This window comes from Choloepus didactylus, chromosome 6 (genome assembly GCF_015220235.1).
Source record: "Choloepus didactylus isolate mChoDid1 chromosome 6, mChoDid1.pri, whole genome shotgun sequence".
In the NCBI taxonomy this organism is placed as follows: Eukaryota; Metazoa; Chordata; class Mammalia; order Pilosa; family Megalonychidae; genus Choloepus; species Choloepus didactylus.
Window position 1 is genome coordinate 43,193,307 of NC_051312.1, and position 25,334 is coordinate 43,218,640.

Here is a 25,334-nt window from a genome sequence, read left to right on the forward strand (position 1 = left end):
ACAAGATCCCAATAATAATAAGAGGCAGAGCCAGGAATAGAATCGAGGTCTTCTAATTCCTGGTCCAGTGGAGGTACAAACCATCAGAAAAGATTCCAAGACACAGACTCCAACTGTGTCTAGGATAGGCGGAGTTATGGCACGGAAAGAACATCCCCAACATCTTAATGGCTTAAAACAACAGGGATTTGTTTCCTGATCATATAAAGTCCAATGCTGGTGGGCTGACTTTCCAAGGCAACTGCTCTCCATACAACAACTTAGTCACCTATCCTCTTATAGATGCCCCATGGCCTCCTTGATTGCCACACAGAAAAGAGGGTCTTGCAATGAAAATCAAATGCTTTTCTGTAAAAATGACCCTACATCCCTTCTCCCAGAACCCATGGCCTGAACTAGTTATGTGGCCCTGCCTGACTGCAAGGCAACAGGGAAGTGTACATCTCCTGTGTGCCCAGGGTATGGGAAAGCACTAGAACTCTCCGTCATATATGAGGTGGTGAAAAACAGTTAGGATTGCAGAGGTAGGAGAAGGCCCTCTAAGACATGAACACTAGGTAGAGAAAAGAGAAAAACAACAAACACAGAAAGTCCCATGCTGGGATAGCTCACATACATTTTTTCCTCAGTTGATTCTGACAACACTCCTATATAGTAGATATTATCTCCTTTTTTTTTTTTTTTTTTTTTTCTACCATCTGGGAAACTGAAGCTCATGGAGCTTATATCACTTGCCCAGATCTCACACTAGCAAGTGGAAAGGAGTCTGACTGCCTTACTTTTCTTTTCCTCCTTTTTTCAATTTCATATAATGATCTCTTTTCCCTCCCATAAGGGATTTATTCTTGTAATGAGGAGGCTACTGGGGAGCAATACACAGACAATTCTACTGACAATGTTTTATTTCTTATGTTGGATGGTGAACACACATATGCTTGTATAATTCTTCATATCTCTTATGTCTCAAATATTTCAAAATACTTAAAAAAAAAAAAAGAGGGGCAGATAGAGCCTGAGAATCAGTGACTGCTTCTTACCTTAAAAAGATAAGCATTTTTATGAATTTTGGCTGCCAGAAAGCAGGAAATACAGCAGTTAGTATTTATTGAGCACATACTATGGTTGAGATAGTCTTAAATTACTTATTTACATGTATTCAATTATATCACCCTTCCAATAACACTATGAGGTAGGTATTATCAGTATCTCTATTTTACTGATGAAAAAATTGAAGCAAATAGAGATTAAATAAGTTACCTAAATCAGACAGCTCATTAAGTACTCCAGTTTCAGGACATAAAAACTTAATCACCACCCAGTAATATCTCCTATAAAGGGTAAAAGGTGAGCCGAATTTGCAGAAGTGGTGAAAATCTTCTGCACACCTCCTGCAAAATGCCTGTTACAATCCTTAGACTTCCAGTTAAACAGGGAATTCAAAATAGTTTTCCCATGACAGTGACAGAGAAAGGGCTGGTGTCCTTGGCAGTGATTTCAAAGAAATGTTCAATGCATTAGCTGACTTCTTCATACTGGATAAGGGGGAAGAGCCAGGTGCTAACAGAGGGTTCTACCTCTCCAGAAACTTCCTTGGCAAAGAGAATGAGAGTGGGGAGGGATTAAAGAGTCCCAAAGGTTTAATGATCCAGTCCAATTGGATACGTAGACTTTGTAAGGACACGGTTGATGGTTACTGCTGTCGCTACTGCTAACCAGATCAGTTATTCAGGGACTGATCTTCTCAACGCCATCGTTCTTAACGTAATTCAACCCTCTCCACCCACCATTCCAGTTTAGGGTTGCAGTGTAGGGAATTCCTAGGTGGGAAATCCGGACCGGAGAGAGGCCTCGTCGGTGTGCTTGGTGTTGACAACTGGGCCTGTCCCGCGCCTGCGCCGTAGCGCTCGCGGCCGTGGAGGTCCGCCGCCAGGGGGCGCCCACTCCCGGCTCAGCTGCTCTGTGCTCTCGCCCGCCGGCTCCCCGCCCTCGCCTGTCCCAGCAAGCAGAGAAGGCGGAAGGTGGGACGGCCGCTGCCCGAGCTCGGGCTCGGGCTCCGGCTCCCGGCGGCCCGCGGAGGCAGCGGCGGCGTCCTTGGTGCAAGGAGATTGGCGTCCCGGCTGCCTCGGCTCGGAGCGTGCTGCCAGTCCTCTCCCGCTTCCTCGGAGAGGAGTCGGGTGGCCGGGAGGAGCCCTGCCCTCCTCTGTTTCGTCGGCCCAGCGGACGTAAGCGGTGAGTCTCCATGGGACGCCCCCGGCAGCCACCTCCTCGCTTCCCACAGGTTAGGAGCGCTGCTCCTTGTGCCTTCTCCCCTTGCCCGCGGCGACCACCGCCTTCCGAGCTCGCAACGCTCAAGGGCGGGAACCCCACGCCCCACTTCCTCGGCCTTGCCTTCCCCCTCACCCTCCGTTTTCTCTTTTCCAGGAAAGGAAATTGCCTCCTGGATTTTCCTGTCCCTCGGAGCTGTCACCAGTTTAAAAAAGAAAATATCCCTTTTTAGTTCGCACGACTCTCTCTATCCTTGTCATGGGAAAGCTATTTTTGGATTCCCTACTGAACTAGGTAGAGGTCCCCGGCAGCAAGTTAAAAAAAAAAAGGTTTTGGTGACACGAATCTTTCCTCCCCCGCCTCTGCAGTCGAGTTCTAGCGATTGTTCCAGCCGTTGGGTTGATAACGCTGTTCCTAGTATTTGGCTATAGGGGAACTCCAGTTAGGACTGTCTTGAATGTGAACAGAAAAGCACCTAAAAGTATTAACAGCTTGGACGTATATTATTTGCATGTTTCTTTTGTTTCTCGGGAAAGCAGATACCAAGTGTCTCGCTACACAAGTATGGAAACGGGAAAAACTTGTAAGAGAAATGCTAGTTTGGACCTCGTCAGCAAGGTCACTTGCATTTTACTTCATTCTCCTGTGGCTGCTAAGGGAAGGTAGAAGGGGTTTTCTGTTTTCGAGGTGGGGTCGCGGGAGGTGTAGTAAGGACAGCATAGCCTCTTTTGTGACCCAAGGAAGGAATGCGTTTCAGCACTTGCTACCCATGTGACAGGCGCGAGGATCCCATCAATTTCAACCGGCATTCACTGTATACATAGCAGCATTTCAGAATTGCAACTTTGAGGTCTTTTCTGTGAAGAGTTTAGATATGTGGGGCTGATAAATTTTTGGCCGCTTGGATCACTTGGAAAGAAGTTCAAATCCTTGCCTCCTGGGAGAGAACAGATATCTAGGAAGGGAAGCTTTCACTCCTTGAATTTGGATTCAAAATTAAGGCACAACAATTGAATATTCTGCAGCAACTCTTGGCCATTGCAGCACATTTGCAGATCTTTGCATCTTAGGAATAGGTTTTACAAAGTTGGTAAATAGTTTTTGTTTCTAAAGCTAGTAGCAAATTGAAGTTTATGTCTCAGTATTTTGTTTTACATCATATTACTTTATATGAGCTATGTGTTTAGCTATGTGCGAATTTCAGTTGACTTAAAATGGACTATTTCAAGATATGACTTGTTGATTTCCTTGGCTTGGCACATTTCTCTCATTAATATCTGTTGATCTTAGACAAGCAAGTTTTTGTGCATTGCCCTACTCCCTCCACCGCCATGACGTCCAACAGCACACTCTTTGGATTATAAAATATACCCAGATACAAATGGGTGAATTTAAGCCATGATTTATGATGAGGCTATTTTTAATATTCATTTTGCAGTCAAAATAAGTTTGGTGATGGTTACATCCCACAATAATTAAGGCAGTTCTTGTCATACTGGATTCACAATTGCAAAAGAACAATCGTAATCATGAAATTCTTAGCCTACAATGTAAGGAATGATTTAAACACTGTTCCATCCCTTCTACTAATACATGTAGAAAGCCACATAGAAGAGAAAAGAGGCCTTAACAAATCTTCATTTTATTGGTAAGGAAACACAACTCTCTTATTTATTTTAGCTTATGTGAAACCAAAGCTGTGTCCTAGACCTACTTTTGTTATATCTCACGTCCCTGTGGCACAGTGTGAAGTTAAAAAGAATACTGATAGAGCATAATATTTTCTGCCAAGATGCCTGATCATCATCTATTCACTTCTGTAGCTGACTCAAAACACTTACTTTTGGCTCTTCTCTTAATTAAAATAGCTTTTCATTGTAGCTAAGTTAGGAAAACAGTCTCACTTAAAGATCATGCTCCCTAAAAGTAAAGGGAAATAATATTTTAACTTGCCAAAGAGAAAAAATAAAATATCGAATGACACTCAAAATAATGATTTTTAGCTTAATTTTCCCTTTGCGGTATAGTTACATGAGGTTATGTATATTGTAGACTTAGAGAGTGACTGAAACAGTTTATTTGAAGGATATAAAGCTTCTGCATTACTTCTTAAAACACAAAAAGTAATGTGTAATTTGAAGTCTTCTTGATTAAGTATGCTCACTTTTGTGTCTTTAAACCGCATCCCTATGGTGGAATCCCTTTTAAAGAATTGTGACTGATTAGACAGGTTTTCTGAGGAACACATTTGCTATAAAAGGTCTCTAAATCTAAAGATAAACTTTTAAGTCTTTTGAATTGGACTGAAAGAAGGCCATATATAGAATATGCAATAAATTGAATTTTATACTGGGCATTTGGGCATGTCTTCTCTCTAGCACTTTAATCTTTGTTGTACAAACAATTATTAATTTCTCTAAAGTGGTTTCATTTAAAAAGTTAAATGGTCAAAGATTTAAAAGATAAATATACCTAATGTTGTCAAAGATATACAAAATGGAGTCATTAATACTCTGTGCAAGTGGAAATTAGAAAGCCTTTGGTACATACTGGATAACCACCAATTAGCTATCAAAAATCTTAAAAAAGGTACTGCAGTAACTTCTGACATTAACTACAATACAATTCAGTTATCTACCAAGAGTTAGGTCAGACTGCAGGTTAACAGCAATCCTCTATGAGATTGCCCTTCAGATACCAGTTGCAATTCGGGGATCCCCAGGGCCACCTTTGCTTCTGACCAACTGGCTATAAATTCAGGGGTTTCTACCACCCTCTATAGTTTGATAATTCACTAGAACAAACTCAAAGAACTCAGGAAAGTGTTATACTTATGATTATAGTGAAAAGGTTACAAGTAAGAAAAGATACACAGGTGAGGTCTGGGAGGGTCCTCAGTATATGTTACCCTCCCCACATCAATGTCAGGAAGGCTCACTGGAGCTTCAGTGCCCCCAGTTTTTTATTGAGGTCTCATTGTGTAGGCACGCTTGATGGACTCAATACCCACGCGGTGGACCTCAATCTCCAGCGTCTCCTCGCCTTCCTGGAAAGTTTGGCAGATGTGACAGTGGCTCTCAACCCCAACCCCCTAATCACATGACTGGTCTTTCTAATGTGGCCAGCACCCCCACCCCAGGACTATGGCTGTGCCCACAATCTCATTAGCATAAACTATCAGTTGTGGTCTGGGGCCCACCATGAATAATAGCAAAAGACACTCCTGTGAGGAAATTCCAGAAATTTAGAGGTTAGCCATCCCCTACCCCCAGGAGCTGGGACAAAGGCCAGGCCTCTTTTTGGAGGCCAAATTAACTACTATACAGGTACATACCCTTTGACCCAACAATTGTAGGATATTTACAAAGGAAGTAAGGGACATAAAAATGTTTATGTGAAGAAAAATAAGAAAGGATATAAACCCTAGTATAGCAAAACAGTGTTATCTGTCCCCTGATTTGGAGGTATAATGGCCTTGTACTCCATCTTAAGGAGCAGATGTAATGACTACTTCTGCTGTTTGCCACTATCTTCCTTCCTCTCATCCTAATGAGCCATCCCTAGTTGTCCACATTAGCAATAACAAGACTATCGGTGCTGTTTACCTTTTCAAAAATTAGCAAAACTAAACAAGTAAAACAAAATGCCGAATTTCTTTGCTGAGTCTTTGAAATTCTATCAACATAGCATAATAATGCTGGACAACTCGAGTTTTATAGAAGCTGTGGTCAGCTCCTTTGTCTAGTATAATAAAAATAAAGGGAAATAAATTTTAAATGCAGCTTAATAGAGAAATCCATCAAAACACAGAGGCAGATGTAATTGGTACAAAGTGCCCAGGCTCCTGGGCCAGGTAGAGTTGGGGTCTGGTCCTAGCTCTATTATTTATTACTCAAGTAATCCTGGCAAGTTACATTACCTTTTTTAAGCTCCACAGTTTCCACTTCAGTAAAATGGGGCAGTAAGACTATTAAATAATATGTAAACTGTATATAATAACAACTCATTCTTACTGCAGGCACTGTTCTGCTTTGTACATATCAGCACATTTAATTGTCTCAGGAACTGTGAGGTGGATTCTCTTACCCCATTTTACAGATGAGGAAATTGAAGCACAGGAATGTTGTATAAGTTGCCCAGGTCACACAAAGTGATGGAAAAGGGAGTCAAACCTAGATCATTCAGTTCATAGCCTCACAGTACCACCTTTTCAGCCAGAACAATGCTCAATAAATGATACTCAGATGAAATCTTTAGGAGGAGAATGAAAAGGTATCTATAGTGGTAAAAAGTTTGAGGACTTTTATGTTAATTCTGTATTTGGCAAAGTGGCAGTAAGGCCTTTTATGTAAAAAGGAAACCAGTAGAAGGATAATTGGCTACCATTTTGTTAACTATGTCTGGCACATATTAGGAATTTTCCTAATGGTATTATCTAAAATAGAGACTGGGTACATGGGCTGTGAATTGCTTTCAGACATTAAATACCATAATGGTTTAGAATTTGAAGGCATCCCACCTACCCATGAAAGCAGTAGTTTTCCATAGGCAAAACCTCACTTGTTTTTCCAGTCATTAATAATGAAACATAGTCACTTGACCTGACTGAAAGGCAGAAGAACATAAAAATACACTTTTTTAATTTCATTCCTTCCACATGATAGAAATCCCCACTCTAAATGTTTGGAAGTATACGTAGGAATTTTAGGTCTAGGAGAAGAAACTGAAATCCAAATGGTTAAGTAACTTGTCCCAAAACGCGCATATAATGGTAGCAGTGATCACATGATTCCTTGTCCACTGCTCTTTCTAGCACTGTCCTGCTTGTCATGTTCTGCTCTTCGACTCAGGACACTTGAAGGAACTTCAGCAATATGAATAAATACTTCAGCAGATGCTTAATGAACACATATTATGTGAAAGATCTTGTGGTAGGTACTAAGGATATGAAAATGACAAATGCCTGACTCCAGTCACAAAACAGACATGTAAACAGATAAATATGAGATACTAAAGTATTAAATTGAGGTGCTTTTTTTTAAAAACCTTACATTCTATCTTTCTACTAAATCATAAACTCCTTAAGGGACCCAGGCTTCTTTTTGTTTTCCAAGTGCTTTGCAATAGAGGATGGGATATATTTATTGAAAGAGGGAATCAATTAACTTATTATAAAATAGAAGTCATGAAGTAGAGCTCAAATAGCTAACATTTTTATGTACGTAACATTAACACAGCTTATATATATATATATATATATATATCCATTAATAAAAGAGCAATGGTATAGATAAGATACACACACACACACACACACACACACACACATACACACATATGTGAATGTATGCATGTTAAGGCTTTTTTTCCTTGCTATTTCTACAGGGCAATTGCTAATCAAGTTACTATGAGTCTGCTAAACTGTGAAAACAGCTGTGGATCCAGCCAGCCAGAAAGTGAGTGTTGTGCTGCCATGGCCAGCTCCTGTAGTGCCACAGCCAAAGATAACAGTGTGAGTGGAACTGCCAGCACAGGGAACCTCTCCAGCTCCTTTATGGAAGAGATCCAGGGATATGATGTGGAGTTTGACCCACCCCTGGAGAGCAAGTATGAATGTCCCATCTGCTTGATGGCATTACGGGAAGCAGTGCAAACACCATGTGGCCATAGGTTCTGCAAAGCCTGCATCATCAAATCAATAAGGTACATGAATATTAGAAAGCGGTGCCCTATAACAAACATAGGAAACATTATGATATAGAACACAGAACATTCTCAAGAGTAGTCTTTTTAAAGGCTGCTCAGGAAGAAGGAACATTGGACAGAACATTGGGAAATTTAGATTTTTATTCCACTTCCATGTAGTATGAAAGGTGACTTCTGTCTCCTCCTTTCCCCCGACCTTCAAATAAATAAGTAAATAAAAACTTCTACTTAAATTGGTTTTAGTACTGATTAGGGGGTGAATTCTCTGTGCTCTAAGAAAATAATATAAAATAAATGTACCTTAAATGATGGTGCTACTAGATATAATCTCAATCATATAAAGAATGCTGACTCTGTAAGTGATCAGTTATTCTGATTTTAACCACCTTAAATTCTGTCACCTGATGCTTATGGGCAAAAGTAAAATAACCACTATTTTTTTAAAATAAAATATTAATTGGTGGCTCTACCTTCATAATATATCAAAACTCTGATCCCTTCTCATTGCTCCCAATCCTTCCACCTGTTCTGAACCACCATCAGCTCTCACCTGGACTATGGTATTAATCTTCCAATGGGCCTGCCTGCTTCTGCTCTCACCTTCCTGTCCTCAGTAGAGCAGCCAGAGTGAACCTGGTAAAATAGATAAGATCATGTTACCTTGCTCAAAACACTGCAGCCAGTCATCTGGGAATAAAAGCCAAAGTCCTTGTAAAGTCCTGCATGAGTGGTGCCTCATTAGTTTTCCGGCCTCCTCTCTACTACTGTCCCTCCTTCCACTCCGTTCACTCCTTGCTGTTCCTTGAACATGCCACACACATTCCTATCTTGGGTCTTTGGCCTTCTCTGTTTTCTTGCTGGGAACACTGTTGTCTCCGCTAACTGCTTAGCTAACAGCCTTAGCACCCTCAAGGGTGGTTCAAATCTCATCTCCTCATAGGAACTCAGGCTCACCCTATTCATATTATAACATGCCTGACCCTACCTCCCCCAGCACTCCTGGTCTCCCTTACCAAGCTCTACTTTTCTTTTTTCCTTAGCACTTTTTGCTTTCTAAAACATGATATAATTTACGTTTTTATTTTCTTCTCTCCCCACTGAAGATAAGCTTCTTGAAAGTAGAGGTTTAGGTCTGTTTTATTCCCTGATATTTCCCAAGTGCCAGGAACACTTCCTCACATACAGTAGGTGCTCAGCAGTTTATGGTCGTTGTAACAGAAAGAAGGTACTTGGGATTTCCACCAACGGTTAAATTCATTTCCTAAGATACAGATTGTTACTATAGTTCAAAGGTAGGTGGGAATATTTTTAGGTTACTAGGAAGTTCTATACTGGACAAAAAGTGGAAGAAGTGGGGGAATTTTATGTTCTTTAATAGATAAGCATCTAATTACATCAATGAAATCATTCTTAAATAGGTTAAGTCCATCTTTGGCTGTTCAGTATTCTCCACTTAGTTTCTGTCTATAAGCTTTTACATCAACTTTTCTATAAAATCTGAATTTAGAGTAATTATATCCATTATATCCATCCATGCTTAGGGCATGGCTTATTTTAAATTAAATTACAGGGGAGCATGTCTCTTGTTTCAGTTTTGGGAGAAAATGTGTTACTCAATGGTGATTTGGCAAGATTTGTTAAGTGTGGGTTTTCCCAGTCTTGGCGCTATTGACATTTTGGTTTGGATAATTCTTTGTTGTGAGGAACACGGGGTAGTGGGGGGACAAAATCAGCCCTGGTTGAGAACCACTGGTTTGGGAATGTTTGGTTACCTATTGAAAGCTATAGGATTTTTAGGTTGTAGATTCTACAACAGATTTTATTTATGTTGTCTTTAGGTCAACATAGTACCATATTTAGATCTTTGGTTTTCCTGTATGTAGAGATGTACAATATTTTTATCAAGTATCATCCATGCCAAGGAAGGTAGCTAATCTTCAAAGTATTTTAATAGCAAGATATTCATGAAATTAGTGAGACAATGGTCTGAAAAGGAAGTAAAACCCACAAAGGAAGTCTAAGGCTTTTTTTTTTTTTTTTTTTTCTCTTTCCCTCTAAGCTAGAAATGACCACTCTAATGTTCTTAAAGGAGCTATGGTCGAATTTCTCATCAGTTATGGTCATTCAGGAAATCAAAATTAATTCAACTCAACGCAATTTCATTTTCTTTGGGAGTGATTATTAATGCTGTGGATAATGGTTTTCAGTTTGCTTTGAAGGCTTTTCTTATTTTCTCTTTTGCATTACTTAAGTTTTGGTTAATTATTTCAGTAAATTTATCATTTTCTATATTTCTCAGAAAATGTTTGACAGTGTACAAATAACATATGCAGTCTGAGGGAGGTCCCACAAAGATTGACTGTGTCTCTTACCTTTATGAGTTAAAAGGCACTGAGGGCAGAGCCCATTTTTCAATCATCTTTTTACCTGCCACATCCACTAGCACTGTTGGCTCACACATAGGAAGTACCCAGTAAATGTTTGGATGAATGATTAATGCTGCAGCCTGCCTGACCTGCCACATTGTGAGTGAAGATTGAGACATTTTTTAAAGATGGAGGGGAATGACAGACACCCATGCTTCCTAAGGATGGTTTTTCCTATCCTAAGGTGGAATAAATCCCTGAAAAACCGGGCATCAAGGTCTTTTAACTCTCTATGATGTAATGCCTTAGACATACAAGTAAAGGAAACCTCTTTTGTTGCCCATGAGCCAGAGTGTTGTAGTGACTGTTCCAGAGAAAATCTTACATGTAGCCTCCTGGGGGTACTGCTAATTGGTTAAATTTTTACTTGTGTCTGACCAGTACACTGTAGACATGTTACTAATGTTGTGACCAGCATATGTAGTTTCATCTCACAAATATATTATATAGCTATTGACAACAGAGGCCAACCAGACAGCAAAAATTCCCATCCTTAACTTCACTTCATTTTATAATCTGCCAATCAGATTATGGTTTTATTCAATTAATTTTCAGATTGTTTGGTTGGAATCTGTTCTACAACCTAAAAATCCCATAGCTTTCAGTAGGTAACCAATATGATACTGGTTGAACTCATTTCTTTTATACACAGTTTATTTTGGTGATGTTATTCAATATAATGTGTTAAATTATTCTTCCATAGGAGATAATAAATGGAGAATTTATATGTTGTGACTTGAAATCGTTTGGATTTTCTAATGTAAATGTTTGCTTAAATCTACTAAATGTACCTATCTTATTTATTTCTTTTCTTTAATAGATTATTTTTAGAACAGTTTTAGATTTTTAGAAATACTGAGAAAATAGTACAAAGTGTTCTCATACACGCCAAACCTGGTGTCTGCTATTATTAAAATCTTACATTAGTCACAGTTAATGAACCAATCTTGGTACATCATCATGAACTAAACTCCTTAGTTTCTGCCTCATGTCCTTTTTCTGTTCCAGGATCCCATCTAGGGTGGGATTTAGTTGTTATGTCTCCTTAGGCACCTCTAGACTGTGACAGTTTCTCGTACTTTCTTTGTGTTTGATGACCATGGGTGGTATGGGTTAGATATTTCATGAAATGCCCCTCTATTGGAATTTGTCTTATGTTTTTCTAATGGTTAAACTGGAGTCATGGGCTTTTATTTATTTGTCTGTAATTGCATTAGCATATATACAACATAACATTTTCCATTTTAACCACTTTCAAGTTTACAATTCAGTGGTGTTGATTACATTCACAGTGTTGTGTTTCCATCACCATCATCCATTACCAAAACTTTTCCATCACCCCAAACAGAGACTGTGTACCCAATTAAGCATTCATTCCTCATTCCCCACCCCCAGCCCTAGTACCCTGTAATCTTCTTTCTGTCTCTATGAATTCACATGTTCTAGTTATTTCATATAGTGAGATCATACAATGTTTGTCCTTCTGTGTCTGGCTTATTTCACTTAACATGATGTCTTCAAGTTTCTTCCATGTCTGTTTCTTTTAGGGATGCAGGTCATAAATGCCCTGTTGATAATGAAATACTGCTGGAAAATCAACTTTTTCCTGACAATTTTGCAAAACGAGAGATTCTTTCTCTGACGGTGAAGTGTCCAAATGAAGGCTGCTTGCACAAGATGGAACTAAGGCATCTAGAGGTATTAAAGCTAATTTTTTAGCCATAAGAATATATGCAAGACAGATCCTAGAGAAAGGCCCTTTCCTGTGCCCCTCTGTGTACTGACAGGGCATAGCATATAATAACTGGTTAATAAATGCTTGCTGAATGAATACCAGCTCTTTGATTTTTGAGGATAAATATAAGTAGAAATCAAAATTTTCTTATTTCATCTATTTTGGCTTTGCCCCAGTGATGATAAAAAAGAAACCAATATTCAGCTGCAATTTTTTGGGGTGAGCATTATCTGCAGTAAAACTGAGCAAGAATATTTAAAATATAAATGCTACATTTTAATCTCATAGATTCATTTCTCATTTTGAAATAAGCAACAAGTCCCATGTAGCCGTCATCATACTTTTTTTTCTGTGTTTCAGCTGTGTGTCTTATTAACTAAATGGAGTCCTGAAGCTTGAGATTACCCAAAGCAATAAGATAATAAAATAATTTGTCTTTAAATTAAATAAGTCAATTCTTAGCTTGGTGATTGTTAGTTAGGAATTAAATATTGTTAATGTTCTATTTGAATTTATGTGTTTAAGACAGATTTGCCATTTGCCCTCTTGAATTAGCTCCTTATGAGGAGTGGCTCTTTTGAGACAGTACTAATTTGAGAATCAGGAAATCCAGCTTCTTTCCAGTTCTATTCCCTAATTGGATGCATGAACTTGAGAATTTTCATTCTTGGTGTAAACTTTCAAATCACAACCATGATCTGAAAGAATTAATTATGGCTCTTATATTGTGAATGGCTCTGTGGTGTATAGTTGACAAAAGTGGGTTCATTACCAATTCTTTAAAAGAGAAAAGTGTATTCTTAGAAGAGATTATATTTTGAAGACTTTTTCAGTATTGGCAAACACTAATTGGTTATTTTTTTCCTTGTTATAGGAACATCAAGCACATTGTGAGTTTGCTCTTATGGATTGTCCCCAATGTCAACATCCCTTCCAAAAATGCCATCTTAACATTCACATTCTCAAGGAGTGTCCAAGGAGACAGGTTTCTTGTGTGAACTGTGCTATATCAATGGCATTTGAAGATAAAGAGGCATGTACTGACTTGGATTTGTTAATTCCACTACTTTTAAAATTTTTCTTCTAAAAAATTTTGAGGGGATTAGCGGTAGATGAGAATGTTATTCCAACTCCAAGACTACACATTATCAATTTGGGGAAAATTGATTTTTAAGAAGCAGAAAAAGTTTATTAAATTATTTTAGCATATTAGTGCAGGATTTATATTTGTATATCTTTCTTAGAAAACTTTTATTTATACTACCGCCTACTTGTTGTAGGTCTGCAAGTAACAAAAGCTACCAGGAAAGACATGCTAATCTACTTTGCTGTGTGATTTTTTAATGAGTGGTCTTGGATGGGAGACATGATTCCTGTATTAAGATTATTACAGAATTATTTTGAAAATGAGAGTGGTCATTAAAACTCATACAGAGCATAAAGTATTTTCACTTTGTGATAATTCATCAAGCTATACATACATAATGTGTGCCCTTTTCTTTTTGTATGTTATACTTCAATTAAAAAGTTTATTTTTATAAAAGAAACTTCGTGGAGCCTTACAGCATCATGATGAGAGACTAGTTTTTCCATTCAGAAACTGAGTAAAAAAAGGCTAAATAATTTTATATTAATATAGTCAGTGGCAAAGCCCCTCTGAGATCCTAGTTCCTGAATCCCATCCTATGTCTTCTTTATTAACATTTTTAATAAACCTACATATGATTTATATTCTTTCATAACCAATATTTAGACACTTCCTTAAACTTTATTTCTTATAAATTTGTTATTAATTTTCCCTACTATGAGATTAAGTATATTATACTCATTAACATGATGAAATATTTTTTAAAAAGTCAGCTCTCTTACTCAAGATGTAGAGAAGTCTGAGTCATAATTAGAGCAAATTGGCATTTCCTTCCTGAACTTCAGTTAATTAAATAGTCTTGACCTGGAAGGTTGATTATTTCTTAACACATCAAGTAAATTAAAGTCACTGTGTCCTAGAAAACCAGGCTCAACTTCCGGGTCATATGAGAACCTTGGTACCAAAGCCTTACACCCAAATAATGCTTCTGTTCTTCAACCTCCCGACAAGAGTTTTAATTAAATCATCATCCAGCTGCTGGAGATTTCTGGAAGAAGAATGCCTTTGGAGAATTGTAGTATTGGCAAATGATGTCCACACTAGTCACAAATGCTCTGCCTCAGCTGAAAAGGAAGTGATTTAAAAGATTCTCTTTTGCATACTACCATAGTCTTTAAAAAGCTGCAAGGCTGGATAAACCTCATTACTGCACTACAAAGGAAAAAAATATATATATAGTATTCTAACATTTTTGCTTTACACAAATCATATTCTTTATTTATAGTGAAAAATTACTTTTGTAAAAATGGGCTTCACTTTTTCAGATTTTCTCATACTTCTCTTATATTTCTTTAATAAAATTTAGATCCACGACCAGAGCTGTCCTTTGGCAAATGTCATCTGTGAATACTGTAATACCATACTCATCCGAGAACAGGTATAATGATTCTCTTTCATGAATTAATATTTCCATAAATAGCTTAAAGAAGTGAGAGAGTTGTTAAATTGAAAATTTAAATCAATCAAGTAAAATGAATTTAGGTTTAAGACATGTTAGAATTGTGTGGGAATTTTTGATAAAAGTTAATATAATTAATAAATACTTTAAGAAAGAATAAAGCATAAAGCCCTTTTTAAATACTTAAAATTCCTAATCTATTAACATAATACGTAAGTTTATGTATAGTCATGTAAGTTCCCAACAAAACCAGGTAATTATAAGATAAAAATAATCTAAAGTAAGGGTCCCACTTAAAGAAAGAAAAAACTTTAGGAAATAAGTGTTACCATACTGTGAAACGAGAATCTTAGGTGTCCGGAGACTAGCTGAAAGAGTAAGAGGGAACAATGGAATAGAAGAAAGCAAGTCTATTCAGTAGCACAGTGTTATTTTCTAGTAGTCCCTGGGATATGTGGGGGTGTTTTGAGAGTTCTAAGATTTGCAGCTTTCTCTGTTCAGTTGTCCCATAGGCCATTGATGAGGCATCATCAGAGTAGTCGTTATAATAGCAGACTATCCATTTGGATTATTAGTAGAGAAAGGAAAATTTCATCTGATTGCTGTCATCTGACATTTAGGGAGTTCACCTACACAATATCAATATTAGTCACTAAGTATTTATATGCCCATGAAATCTACAAACCCAGAGATCATTATTGATTATCTTACTTCTACATAAGTAGAAGCAAGCAAAACCTGTCACTTGACTAAACTTTTCCATCTGTCAGACTCCCTTAGGTTTTTTTGTTTGTTTGTTTACCCCAACAGATAAAGTCTTAATGTGAAGAAGTTAAACTTCTTTTTCCTTGTGAAATTCTACCTTCCTGGTTTTCCTTTTTGCTCTGTTTTAATATTTAAAGGAAACCGTGCAGCACATTTTAAATCCAGCAAAAAATAAGACTTAGAGTAGGAAAAAAAAATGTAGGCTAAGTATCAGAAGTCTCTACATTTTGGTCCTGGCTGTGCCACTAACTTGCTTTATGATTTCTGGCAAGAGGGTTGACATTGTAGATCAGAGGTCAGCAAATCCAGTCTGCTGCCTGGTTTTGTAAGAAAGTTTTATTGGGACATAGCCATGCCCATGAGTTTATTTATGGCTGCTTTTGCACTACCACAGTGTTAGAGTTGAGTACTTGAAACAGACACTGACTCACAAGGCTGTTTATCTGACCCTTCACAAAAGTTTTTGCAGATCCCTCTTCCAGATTATCCAGTTTCTTCCTGGGAAATAAGGGAATTGAATTTAATGGTCTCTAAGGTTGTTTATGCTCGTTATTTCCATGATGATTGCCCAAACTAAATTTCTAAAGGGAATTTGGCACCAATTTCAAAGAATATGATCCTGTGTAATGGATCTCACCTTAAATAATGTGTCGTAGAGTCCCCAAATCAAAGGCTAAGACTTGTCTTTTTAAAAGTTTTATTAATGTGCTTCAGGCTTGTTTTAATATCTGAGTCTCCTTAGTGTAACCAAAACTTGCCCAGGTAAGGCCTATGAAATGCGGTCGTGAGGGAAGTATTAGGTGCAGTCAGTGATTTCATTGTAAGCAGTTGCCTCATCCCTGTTAAATGGCCTAGACCACAGTGAGAGTCCCACTTGAGTTTGCAGTTGTAGTTGTCCTCAGAGGGTGCTTTTTCCCTAAAATGCCACTAGAGGATGCTTTGGAGTTATTTGGGGAGGAATGGTATGAGATGCTGAAGTTTCTTTCTCCATGACTTTTGAAAGGAAATTTTTTAGTCTTTGCAGGCCCTGTCACAGCTACTCTACTCTTTCCTTTGTAGCTCAGACACAGCTATAGATGATACATGTGCTTGTACAGTAACTTAGTTGAAATATAAATCTTCATTTTCAATGTGATCTCCTCAAACAAGAACATGATATACAGGGAGAAACATTTTTCAGTCTTTGTTTTGGTTTTCAGATGCCTAATCATTATGATCTAGACTGCCCTACAGCCCCAATTCCATGCACATTCAGCACCTTTGGTTGCCATGAAAAGGTAAGGCTTTTTTTTCCTCTTAATTCTTGAAGATAGAGCAAGAATATGCAGTTATGTACTGTAGTGGAGAATACCAGCGAGAATGTAAATGCTTATAAAACAGTGTGATAAATCAATAGAACAAAAGCAAATGCACAGTTAGTAGGCAGGCAGACTTGATGTGACATTTGGGCTAAATCTTGACAGATGGAAATAGAGTTGTCCAAGAAGACAAACAGAGGCATGAGAGAGCGTGGTGATTTTGGAAACTACAAGTGGTTTTATATTTTTCACCTTGGTAGCAGTGAGGAAGATTTGGAGTCTGAGACTGAGCTTGTTGGGATACCAAGGACCAAAATGAGGAGAGCATGAGTTGTAGTGGTGATAGTGAAAATAGAGATCTGGGGATCAGTACATCTTTAGGAGGAAATGTCTGTTGACTTTGTGACTAAATGAATATGGTGAGTGAAGGAGACAGAAGAGTATAGAATGACTCTTGATTTCTGATCTGGATCACTAGATAGATGGAAGGGCCATTTCAGCAGAAAGCAGGAATACACTAGAAGAAGAACTAGTTGGAAGTGGTGGTGAAAAACGAGCTCTATTTGAATGGTGTTGAGTTGCAGGTGTGAGCTTACCCAGCTGCAGCTGTGAAACATACAGGTAGAGATGGCTGACATATGTTGTATATGTAGTCTTAAGATCCAAAGAGAAATTGGGACTCAAAATAATCGATTTGTGGAAGTCATTAAGTTCATGATGATCATCAAAGCTTGATTGAAATCACACAAAGTGAGTATATACAGGAAAGAAGAGCAAACCAAGGAAAGGAGCCATGAGCAAACTCTGTTAGAAACAGATGAACCAGGCAAGGAGAAGGTGTTGTATCCAAAATTGGTTTCAAGACTCATGATGAGTCTTGAAGATCATTGTCAAATGTCAAAGTCATTATTTAGATCATTCTATCTGGAAGATTTGATTATGTTTTACTTTTTCCATTATCTTTTTCTTATCTGACTTTTATAATAAGCCTGTATTTAATAATTTTAAAAAATAAAAACCAAAATGGTATTGAGTATGATTACCTTTTTGGAAAATTATGTATTGTGTGTGTGTGCATAGGAAAAAGACTTGAAAAAATGTATCAGAATGGTAATGGTAGTTAAGTGAAATAATGGGTACCTTATTTTCCTTTTAATCACCTGTATTTTCTGTTTTTCCATAATACATGAATTATTTTTGTAATAAAAATTGCTATATCATGACTGCTTTTCATATAACAATTAGAGTATTATTGATGATCTTAGAATATGGAGGCAGGAAAGATTCCAATTTGCAATAGATTTCAATAATAAATTAAGAATTGGGGACAGTTCAGAGAGACCTGATTAAAAAAAGGAAGAGGGAGAAGATGGTATTTACTACTGGGAGACTCAGGATCAATGGGTTTGCCTTTTTTTTTTTTTTTTAATGAGAAAGACTAGTAATTATACTATGAAAGAAAAGTTTAGGTGGAAAGAATGTTCAAAGATAAAGGAGAAAGGAGATAACTGAGCAAATCTGTGAGGTATTGAAAAGGGGTGGGTACCATTTAGAGGACTGAGGCATTAATTTGGACAAGAGGAAAGTCATCTTTAAGTCAGAAGCGGAGGATGGGCATATATATGGATACCTTTGTATGTGGGGAGAGGTTTATCTATGTGAAAACAGGGTATTCATCAGATAGCTTCAGTTCTTCGGTTAATTAAGAGACAAGTTCATCTCAATGGATTGAGAAGCTCACTAGGGGGCAAAAGAAGGGTGTAGGGGATTGAGGCAAGTGGTGATACTGTTTTAGAAACTTATTTGGCCTGATTAGGTCCCTCTCCTAGTCCTGACATTATCTCTTCCCAACCTAAGGCTTGTGCTTGGTTTTTAGATGCAGAGGAATCACTTGGCACGCCATCTGCAGGAGAATACCCAATCTCACATGAGAATGTTGGCCCAGGCTCTTCAGAATCTAAACCTGGCTTTGACTCCCGTACTACAACGTGATATGCTTCCATATGATTCTGCCTCTCTGTCTCGGGTTCCCTCTGGATGTTACCCAGAGGTCCATAATTTCCAAGAAACCATTCAGCAGTTAGAGGGTCGCCTTGTAAGACAAGACCACCAAATCCGGGAGCTCACTGCTAAAATGGAAACTCAGAGCATGTATGTAGGTGAGCTCAAACGAACTATTCGAACCCTTGAGGACAAAGTTGCTGAAATAGAAGCCCAGCAATGCAATGGGATTTACATCTGGAAGATTGGCAACTTTGGGATGCACCTGAAATCTCAAGAAGAAGAGAGACCTGTTGTCATTCATAGCCCTGGATTCTACACTGGCAAACCTGGTTACAAACTGTGCATGCGCCTGCACCTTCAGTTACCAACTGCTCAGCGCTGTGCAAACTATATATCACTCTTTGTTCACACAATGCAAGGAGATTATGATAGCCACCTCCCTTGGCCCTTCCAAGGTACCATACGCCTTACAATTCTTGATCAGTCTGAAGCACCTATGAGGCAAAACCATGAAGAGATAATGGATGCCAAACCAGAGCTGCTTGCCTTCCAGCGACCCACAATCCCACGGAACCCTAAAGGTTTCGGCTATGTGACTTTTATGCATCTGGAAGCCCTAAGACAAAGAACCTTCATTAAGGATGATACTTTACTAGTACGCTGTGAGGTCTCTACCCGCTTCGACATGGGTAGCCATCGGAGGGAGGGCTTTCAGCCACGAAGTACCGATACAGGGGTATAGATTCCCCTCACTTGTCCAGAAAAACTGTATGAAGAAAGCAGTGCCTTTCCTTGCCCTGTTCTCAATAATAATGCACAAATAACAACAACAAAATAGTGGGAAAGATGTAATATTCACCAGTGAATGTTTTTAGAGTCGTTACTCACCACTTCTTCCTGTTACGAATGTCAGAGACAGCTTTTTCTTTGGAATCTACATGCTCCGTGGTTTTCAGAAAGGTTACATCAGAAGTGCCTTTGGAATGTTACAGCTATTTTGTCAATTAGTATACCTCTTTGTTGGACTTTCATGGGCCTTTGGTTCATCATATTGTATTGTCACAAAGCTCAGAATTGGAGTACTGAAGCTCAAACCTTCCTTCTCCCAGAGTAAGGATTTTCCTTAAAACTTCAGTCTTAATTTTATAGTATTGTGTATAATATATTAAACTTGAGAATCACTACCACTTTGTGCTGGTGCCAGAGAGAAGAGTTATTACTAGAGTCAAGTTCTCATTTTATTTGACTTCCTATAAATTTCAAAGACTTTGAACCATAATCCTTGGAAAGCTTAAGTTCTCATTCACCACCACCACCACCCCCCCATAGTGTTATTAAGGATATTCAGGGACTAGTTTAAACCCTAAATATAACCTTACTTATTAATACGAACGTGTCATCTATTAAATAATACTTATTGTTTCATTCTGCCTGCCTACATATTTCCTTGAGACCAGTAGCATCTTTTCCAGAGTCTGTAATGCTAATGGATGCCAACTGCTCAGTGCTGTGCTATGTGCCCTTTTTTGTCTGTTAATTGCAGGGCAAACTGTTCATATGATCTCTGTTACGATAAGTAAAAGCACATACTACACAATTACCAATATAAAGGTTAAAAATGACTCAACCAGTCAACCAATGTGGCATCTTGCTGATGGTGACAGAAGCTGTGTGGACCAGAAATTTTCAGCTCTTTGAACACCCTCTGGTTTAGTTCAATTAAACAGAAGAAAATTGATTTCCTGAAACAGAACTTAATACTTGGGAGATCGTTGGGGTATCTAAGAAGCCACCAAATTGAGGTTGAAAATCATAATGGTTATATCATGACTTAGGTTGAATAGATAGCTTTGGTCCAACAACTTCTGAAGAGGTTCCTGTGGAATGTATTGAAGTGGCCAAGTGTTCCTAATAGGGAGAGATGATTTTTGTGCCATTGTGTATTTAAGTGCCTGTAGATATCAAATATAGTGAGATCTAGTTCTCAGGAATCCCCGCAACTATTACAAGCCTTGGTGAAGAATTTAAGAGAACCACCCACCATGCTGTTTACACAAGATTGTTTAAAGTTGTCTGATTATGGGAAGACCATATTGCATCATCACAGAGTCCAAATCAGAGCCCCCTGACCAGTATTCAAGATTATCCTTAATTTCAAGAAAGCAAGAGACCTTGGTTCTGGAAAGAAGTCTGGTTTTAAGTTCCAGGCAGACTCGGCATATGTCATCTTGACCTTTCCCTTTACATTTTCTCTTTACTCCTCTACCCCCTCGCACATTTAGGCTCCTGCTCTGGCAGCTTTAAGTTATAGAGTGAAAGTAAAGGTCAGGCAGAGATGCTGTTCAGTTCCTGGCAGTTTGTGTCCCTCAGCTACTATACTGTCTAATAGCTCCTGAAAACCATTGCAGCACCACCTTCTAGGTAGGGAAACCTGTACTGCTGTTCTTCCTGTGATTGTTTTCCAATGAATTACTATCAAATAATTGTCGGGTTCCACTTTAAAAGTAAATGGTAGTTATTTTTGTATTTGCATATGAAAAGGAAATATAGTAAACTGGTAATAGTGGTTATCCTTTTATTACATGACAAACATGTACTTTTATCAGAGAAAAAAGTTAAATGTTGCCACAAAACATTCAAATGCCCCACCACCACTACCCTCCAAAAAAAGGAAATGCTATTTAAAAGCTTCCTGGCCAAATTTCTATTAAAAGCATGGCTGTGCATTAGATACTAAGAGGAGTCATTTCCTGCCTTGATGATATTCTGTTTTTTTCTTTTAACTTAGGAGTCTTTAATTCAAACAAGAAGTTTTTTTGCGTAACTTTGTAACTTCTTTTAGCTTCGGGTTTCTCATCTGTAATATAAGGAATTGGACTAGACAATTAAAAATTCTGTTTTAAGACATTAAGTTCTATCTAGTAAAACATTGACAATACTTATTAAAAGATTTTGCCAATGGAAAATTGCTTTAGCTTATTCTTTGCTGACACTAATTCTTGGAATTGGTGTGCATCGACTGGGTCACATCTTAATTGAAATGAGCATTGTTTTTTAATCCCCAACATTTGGCATCTTGTAATAAACAAGCCAGTTCTTTTATTCTGATCATTCGTTGTCTATATAGAGTTGAATAATGATCAAGCTCTCCTTCTGAATAGAATACTTTACTAAGACTTCAGCTCATAATTAAATGAACATTTAATAAAAGCAGTGACTTTTTAAGTCTCACTTGGTAAGCCAGCTTCTTTGTATACTTTTCAAAACAGCCCCATTCTGAAATGGGCTAGTTTCACTGAGGTGACCCGCAAGTTCTAGGGCCATGTATTTATGTTTGTTTGTCGCCTTCTATTATGTTATTTTGGCATCATTCCGGGACATTGCCTAATTGAAACATTTTACTTCCTCTTTTCCCAGAGTTGTCCAATCTTATGTTGGATGAAACTTGCTGCATGTCATTTTGCTATTTGAAAAACAGAAGTCAGGATGTTGACTACCAAGCTTATTACTATCCTTTGGCAGTTTTACAATGATACAGTTTTATTTGGGGAATGAATAGTAGAAAAAAGGTGAAATAGAAGGAGAAGTGGGTTTTTCCCCCTTACTAATTATGGACTAATATAGAGATGTTGTATGATTTTCTCTAGCAGTTAATGTTTGTGGAAAACATAAAATTATATTCTCCATTATTGTTTTTTTATACCTGTGAAGCTCTAGATAAACTAAGCATGCTTATGAATTATGCATGCAATTAGAGCACATTCTTTTTACAGAGAAGCAGTTGTTTGTTGTTCCTTTATCCAGGGAATCCTCAAATCTCAGGTGGCCAGAAGACATTTTTAATAGAGAGGCTTTTCTAACTTAAGATTTTTAATACTTTTATTCAGTTGCTGTTAACTCTTTTCTTGCTTTACCTTAAATTCTGCTCATTGTTTTGTATAAAATACCATTAGGTCTTTTTTGTTATGCCTAGTTCCATACAACTAAGAACTAAGATAGGGACAATAGATAGTCATTTATGGTTTTCCCTTGAAATATATTTTTTTAAATTCCCAGATTCATGTGATAGATGTAGTTAGTTTCACAGTTGCTATGATCGTGTCTATAGAGTGGAGTTAGCACTTCCAACTACCCAGTATCCGGAAGTTACATGAAATCAAATTGGGTGGATCTGCAGACTGTAATGCTCAAATTGGATGGATCTGCAGCCTTCACTTTTAGTCAAAGACAAACACTTGCAGGGAGATGTGTAGTTGTTTTACTAAATTTCAGCTAATAATGTTTTAAGTCCACCCCCCCTCCCCAGAAACTTCGGGTTATTATAAAATTCTGAAAAATAATTCTAAATGGGGAAGACATTTTTGTGGAGTAGGAGTTGCATTGCTTCCCTTTCTCTCACAAAGTGCTTTCACAGCTGGACAAGGGGAAAGGAGGGGTGTGTTCCTCTGCCTTCACACATTGGCACCTCTGAATGCAGGGCAGTTCCGCTCTTGGAAAGTCTCCGAGGCACAGTTGCAATGCTGCCTATGAGCCATTCCCTCTGAAAGGCAGAAACTCTCATAGCCCTCCCTTGCCTCTGCCCACTAACTGCATTTACCCCCAACATTCTTCCAAGCAGGTTGTGTGGTAAAGGAAAAGGTTCAGAATTCTGCAGACCTACCCAATGAGCCCTAGATGCAGCCAGGACATAGGAATGCATGGGTTGCTAAGGCTTCTTTGTGCACAGACTAGGACAGTGAGGAATACAATTCTAACTGTGAGCATGATGAGTTAGATAGGGGAAAGAAGGGCGTGTATGTATTCCTGTATTCCCAAAAGGAAATGCAGTCACTGGTCTCAGAAGTGCATAAAAACTCCAAGAGAATGTAAGCTTTGTGAGGGCAGGGATGCTGTCCTGTTCACTACCAAATCCCCTGTATATAGCAAAGTACTGGCACACAGTAAGCACTCAAATATTTAATAACGAACATTTACTAGAGCAATGGTTAAAGCTGACCAATGTCCAGGAGGTTGTTGGACACGTTAAGTTTTAGGTGTAAGGCATAGATGTTAGTTACTTCATTTGCTTTTTTCCTTCAGCACTTTATTATGAAGTTTATCAAGGGTGCAGGGAAGTTGAGAGGATTTTTCAGTGAACACCCACCACCCAGAGTCTACAAATAATATTTTGTTACATTTGCTTCCTCGCTTACTAGATGTTACTTTTAATGAGACTTGTTCAGATTTTTGGTTTCTCTTGAAAAATATCACTGTGAAGGTGACTGAGCAGCTTTAGTCAAGTTGTCTTAAACTCTTTGGTGGAAACTTGTGACATTTGTGCTGTAACTGGAATTGTAAAGACTTTAAGCTAGTTTTAAACTTTTATCTGTTATGCTGAATTTTAATCTTATTTATTTTGCCTGAAAAGGGGGTATTTTTTGTAGTAGATTTATTTTAAAGTCCTTGATCAGTTGTGCAGAATATTCTAATGTTATTTTTACTCTTGATAGATTTTATCCAATTAATTTCTCTTTGTGAGAATGTAATTTTGGACCTGTTTGGCTTATACAAGTTCCAGGATTATGTTCCCAGAGGGTTGATGCGGCTGTGTAATTTAGCATATAAACCACTAAATTAGGAGCTAAGAGACTTGGATTTTACTCCTAACTGACCATGGACAAATTAGTTCTCTGTGTCTTTGTATCTGTTTATCTCCCAGTAAAGTGGGGCCTGGACTTTGAAATTATATATTATTAAATAATTATTAAATAATGGGTCTGTTAAGAAAGATTTTAGGAATCCAAAAAGGCTTCTTATAATTCTATAAATGTATGGCAAGCTATGGAATGAAATCCAACTTTCAAAAAATTGAAGCACATTCAATTGTTGAAGTGTCTTATCAGAAAGTCTGCTGATGCTTTGGGCTTACTAGTGACACAGAATTTGTAAGCAATTTTCTTAACCCATCTGGTCTCTGAAAACCCATGCTTTCGGAGGAGTGAATGCAAAGTCGGGGGCAGGGGCAGGGATGCACTGAATCATAGACTAAAAATCAGAGATCAGTTTTAAGAGCAGGTTGTGTTGGACGGAGGGATGGAAGGAATCCTCCAGATCCTGCAACACTCCACTCTCCCCCACCATTGCCAAGCACAGTGGAAACAAACCCTGATCCCAGGGGTCATTTAGCCTCCCTTGGTCTCAATCAGGTAAATACAATTGAATCATAGGGTTGGCTGAGGGAGGAGTGAATAAGCAGTGCCTTTGTACTCCATTTAGTAGATAAATGTGGGCTATTCCTTCTAAATCCAAGTTATGAATGTAGATTCACATTTATTTCACCAAGACACTTGGAGTTTTTATTTTAGATCACATCTTAGTAGTGATTTTAAGGGTATGACCAAAACAGTGTTCCTTGAATGGCACCTGATTGAATAGTAATTTAGAAGAAAACAAGTGCCAGACTGACATGCCTATGCTCTCCCCGCTGTTGTTGACACTCCTTTATCAGCTTGTGTATTGCGCTAATACCTTTACAAAAAAATAATTAAAATGAAAAATCTATATTAAAATACACATAATATTATAAATGATTTTTAATAAATTGCTCTGA

At 38.0% G+C, this 25,334-nt stretch overlaps 1 protein-coding gene across 2 annotated transcripts; it reads left to right on the forward strand.

The window, feature by feature from the left end:
- Window positions 1-2,002: 2,002 nt before the first annotated feature.
- Window positions 2,003-25,334, forward strand: TRAF6 (TNF receptor associated factor 6). 2 transcript variants are annotated; one of them, XM_037839312.1, is made up of 8 exons: window positions 2,003-2,229; window positions 7,079-7,196; window positions 7,651-7,968; window positions 11,945-12,095; window positions 13,007-13,165; window positions 14,586-14,657; window positions 16,643-16,720; window positions 18,618-25,334. In XM_037839312.1, the coding sequence occupies exons 3-8, from the start codon at window positions 7,673-7,675 to the stop codon at window positions 19,485-19,487; spliced, it is 1,626 nt and encodes a 541-aa protein (XP_037695240.1). In that variant the 5' UTR covers window positions 2,003-2,229; window positions 7,079-7,196; window positions 7,651-7,672; the 3' UTR covers window positions 19,488-25,334. The 2 variants fall into 2 exon arrangements, with proteins under 2 accessions (XP_037695240.1, XP_037695239.1); XM_037839311.1 differs by lacking the exon at window positions 7,079-7,196.

Coding starts and splice junctions, on each gene's coding strand:
- TRAF6 (XM_037839312.1), top strand. CDS start 7,673: ATGAGTCTGCTAAACTGTGAAAACAGCTGTGGATCCAGCCAGCCAGAA. Junction 13,166..14,585: donor TGGCATTTGAAGATAAAGAG/GCATGTACTGAC, acceptor AATAAAATTTAG/ATCCACGACCAGAGCTGTCC. Junction 14,658..16,642: donor CCATACTCATCCGAGAACAG/GTATAATGATTC, acceptor TTTGGTTTTCAG/ATGCCTAATCATTATGATCT.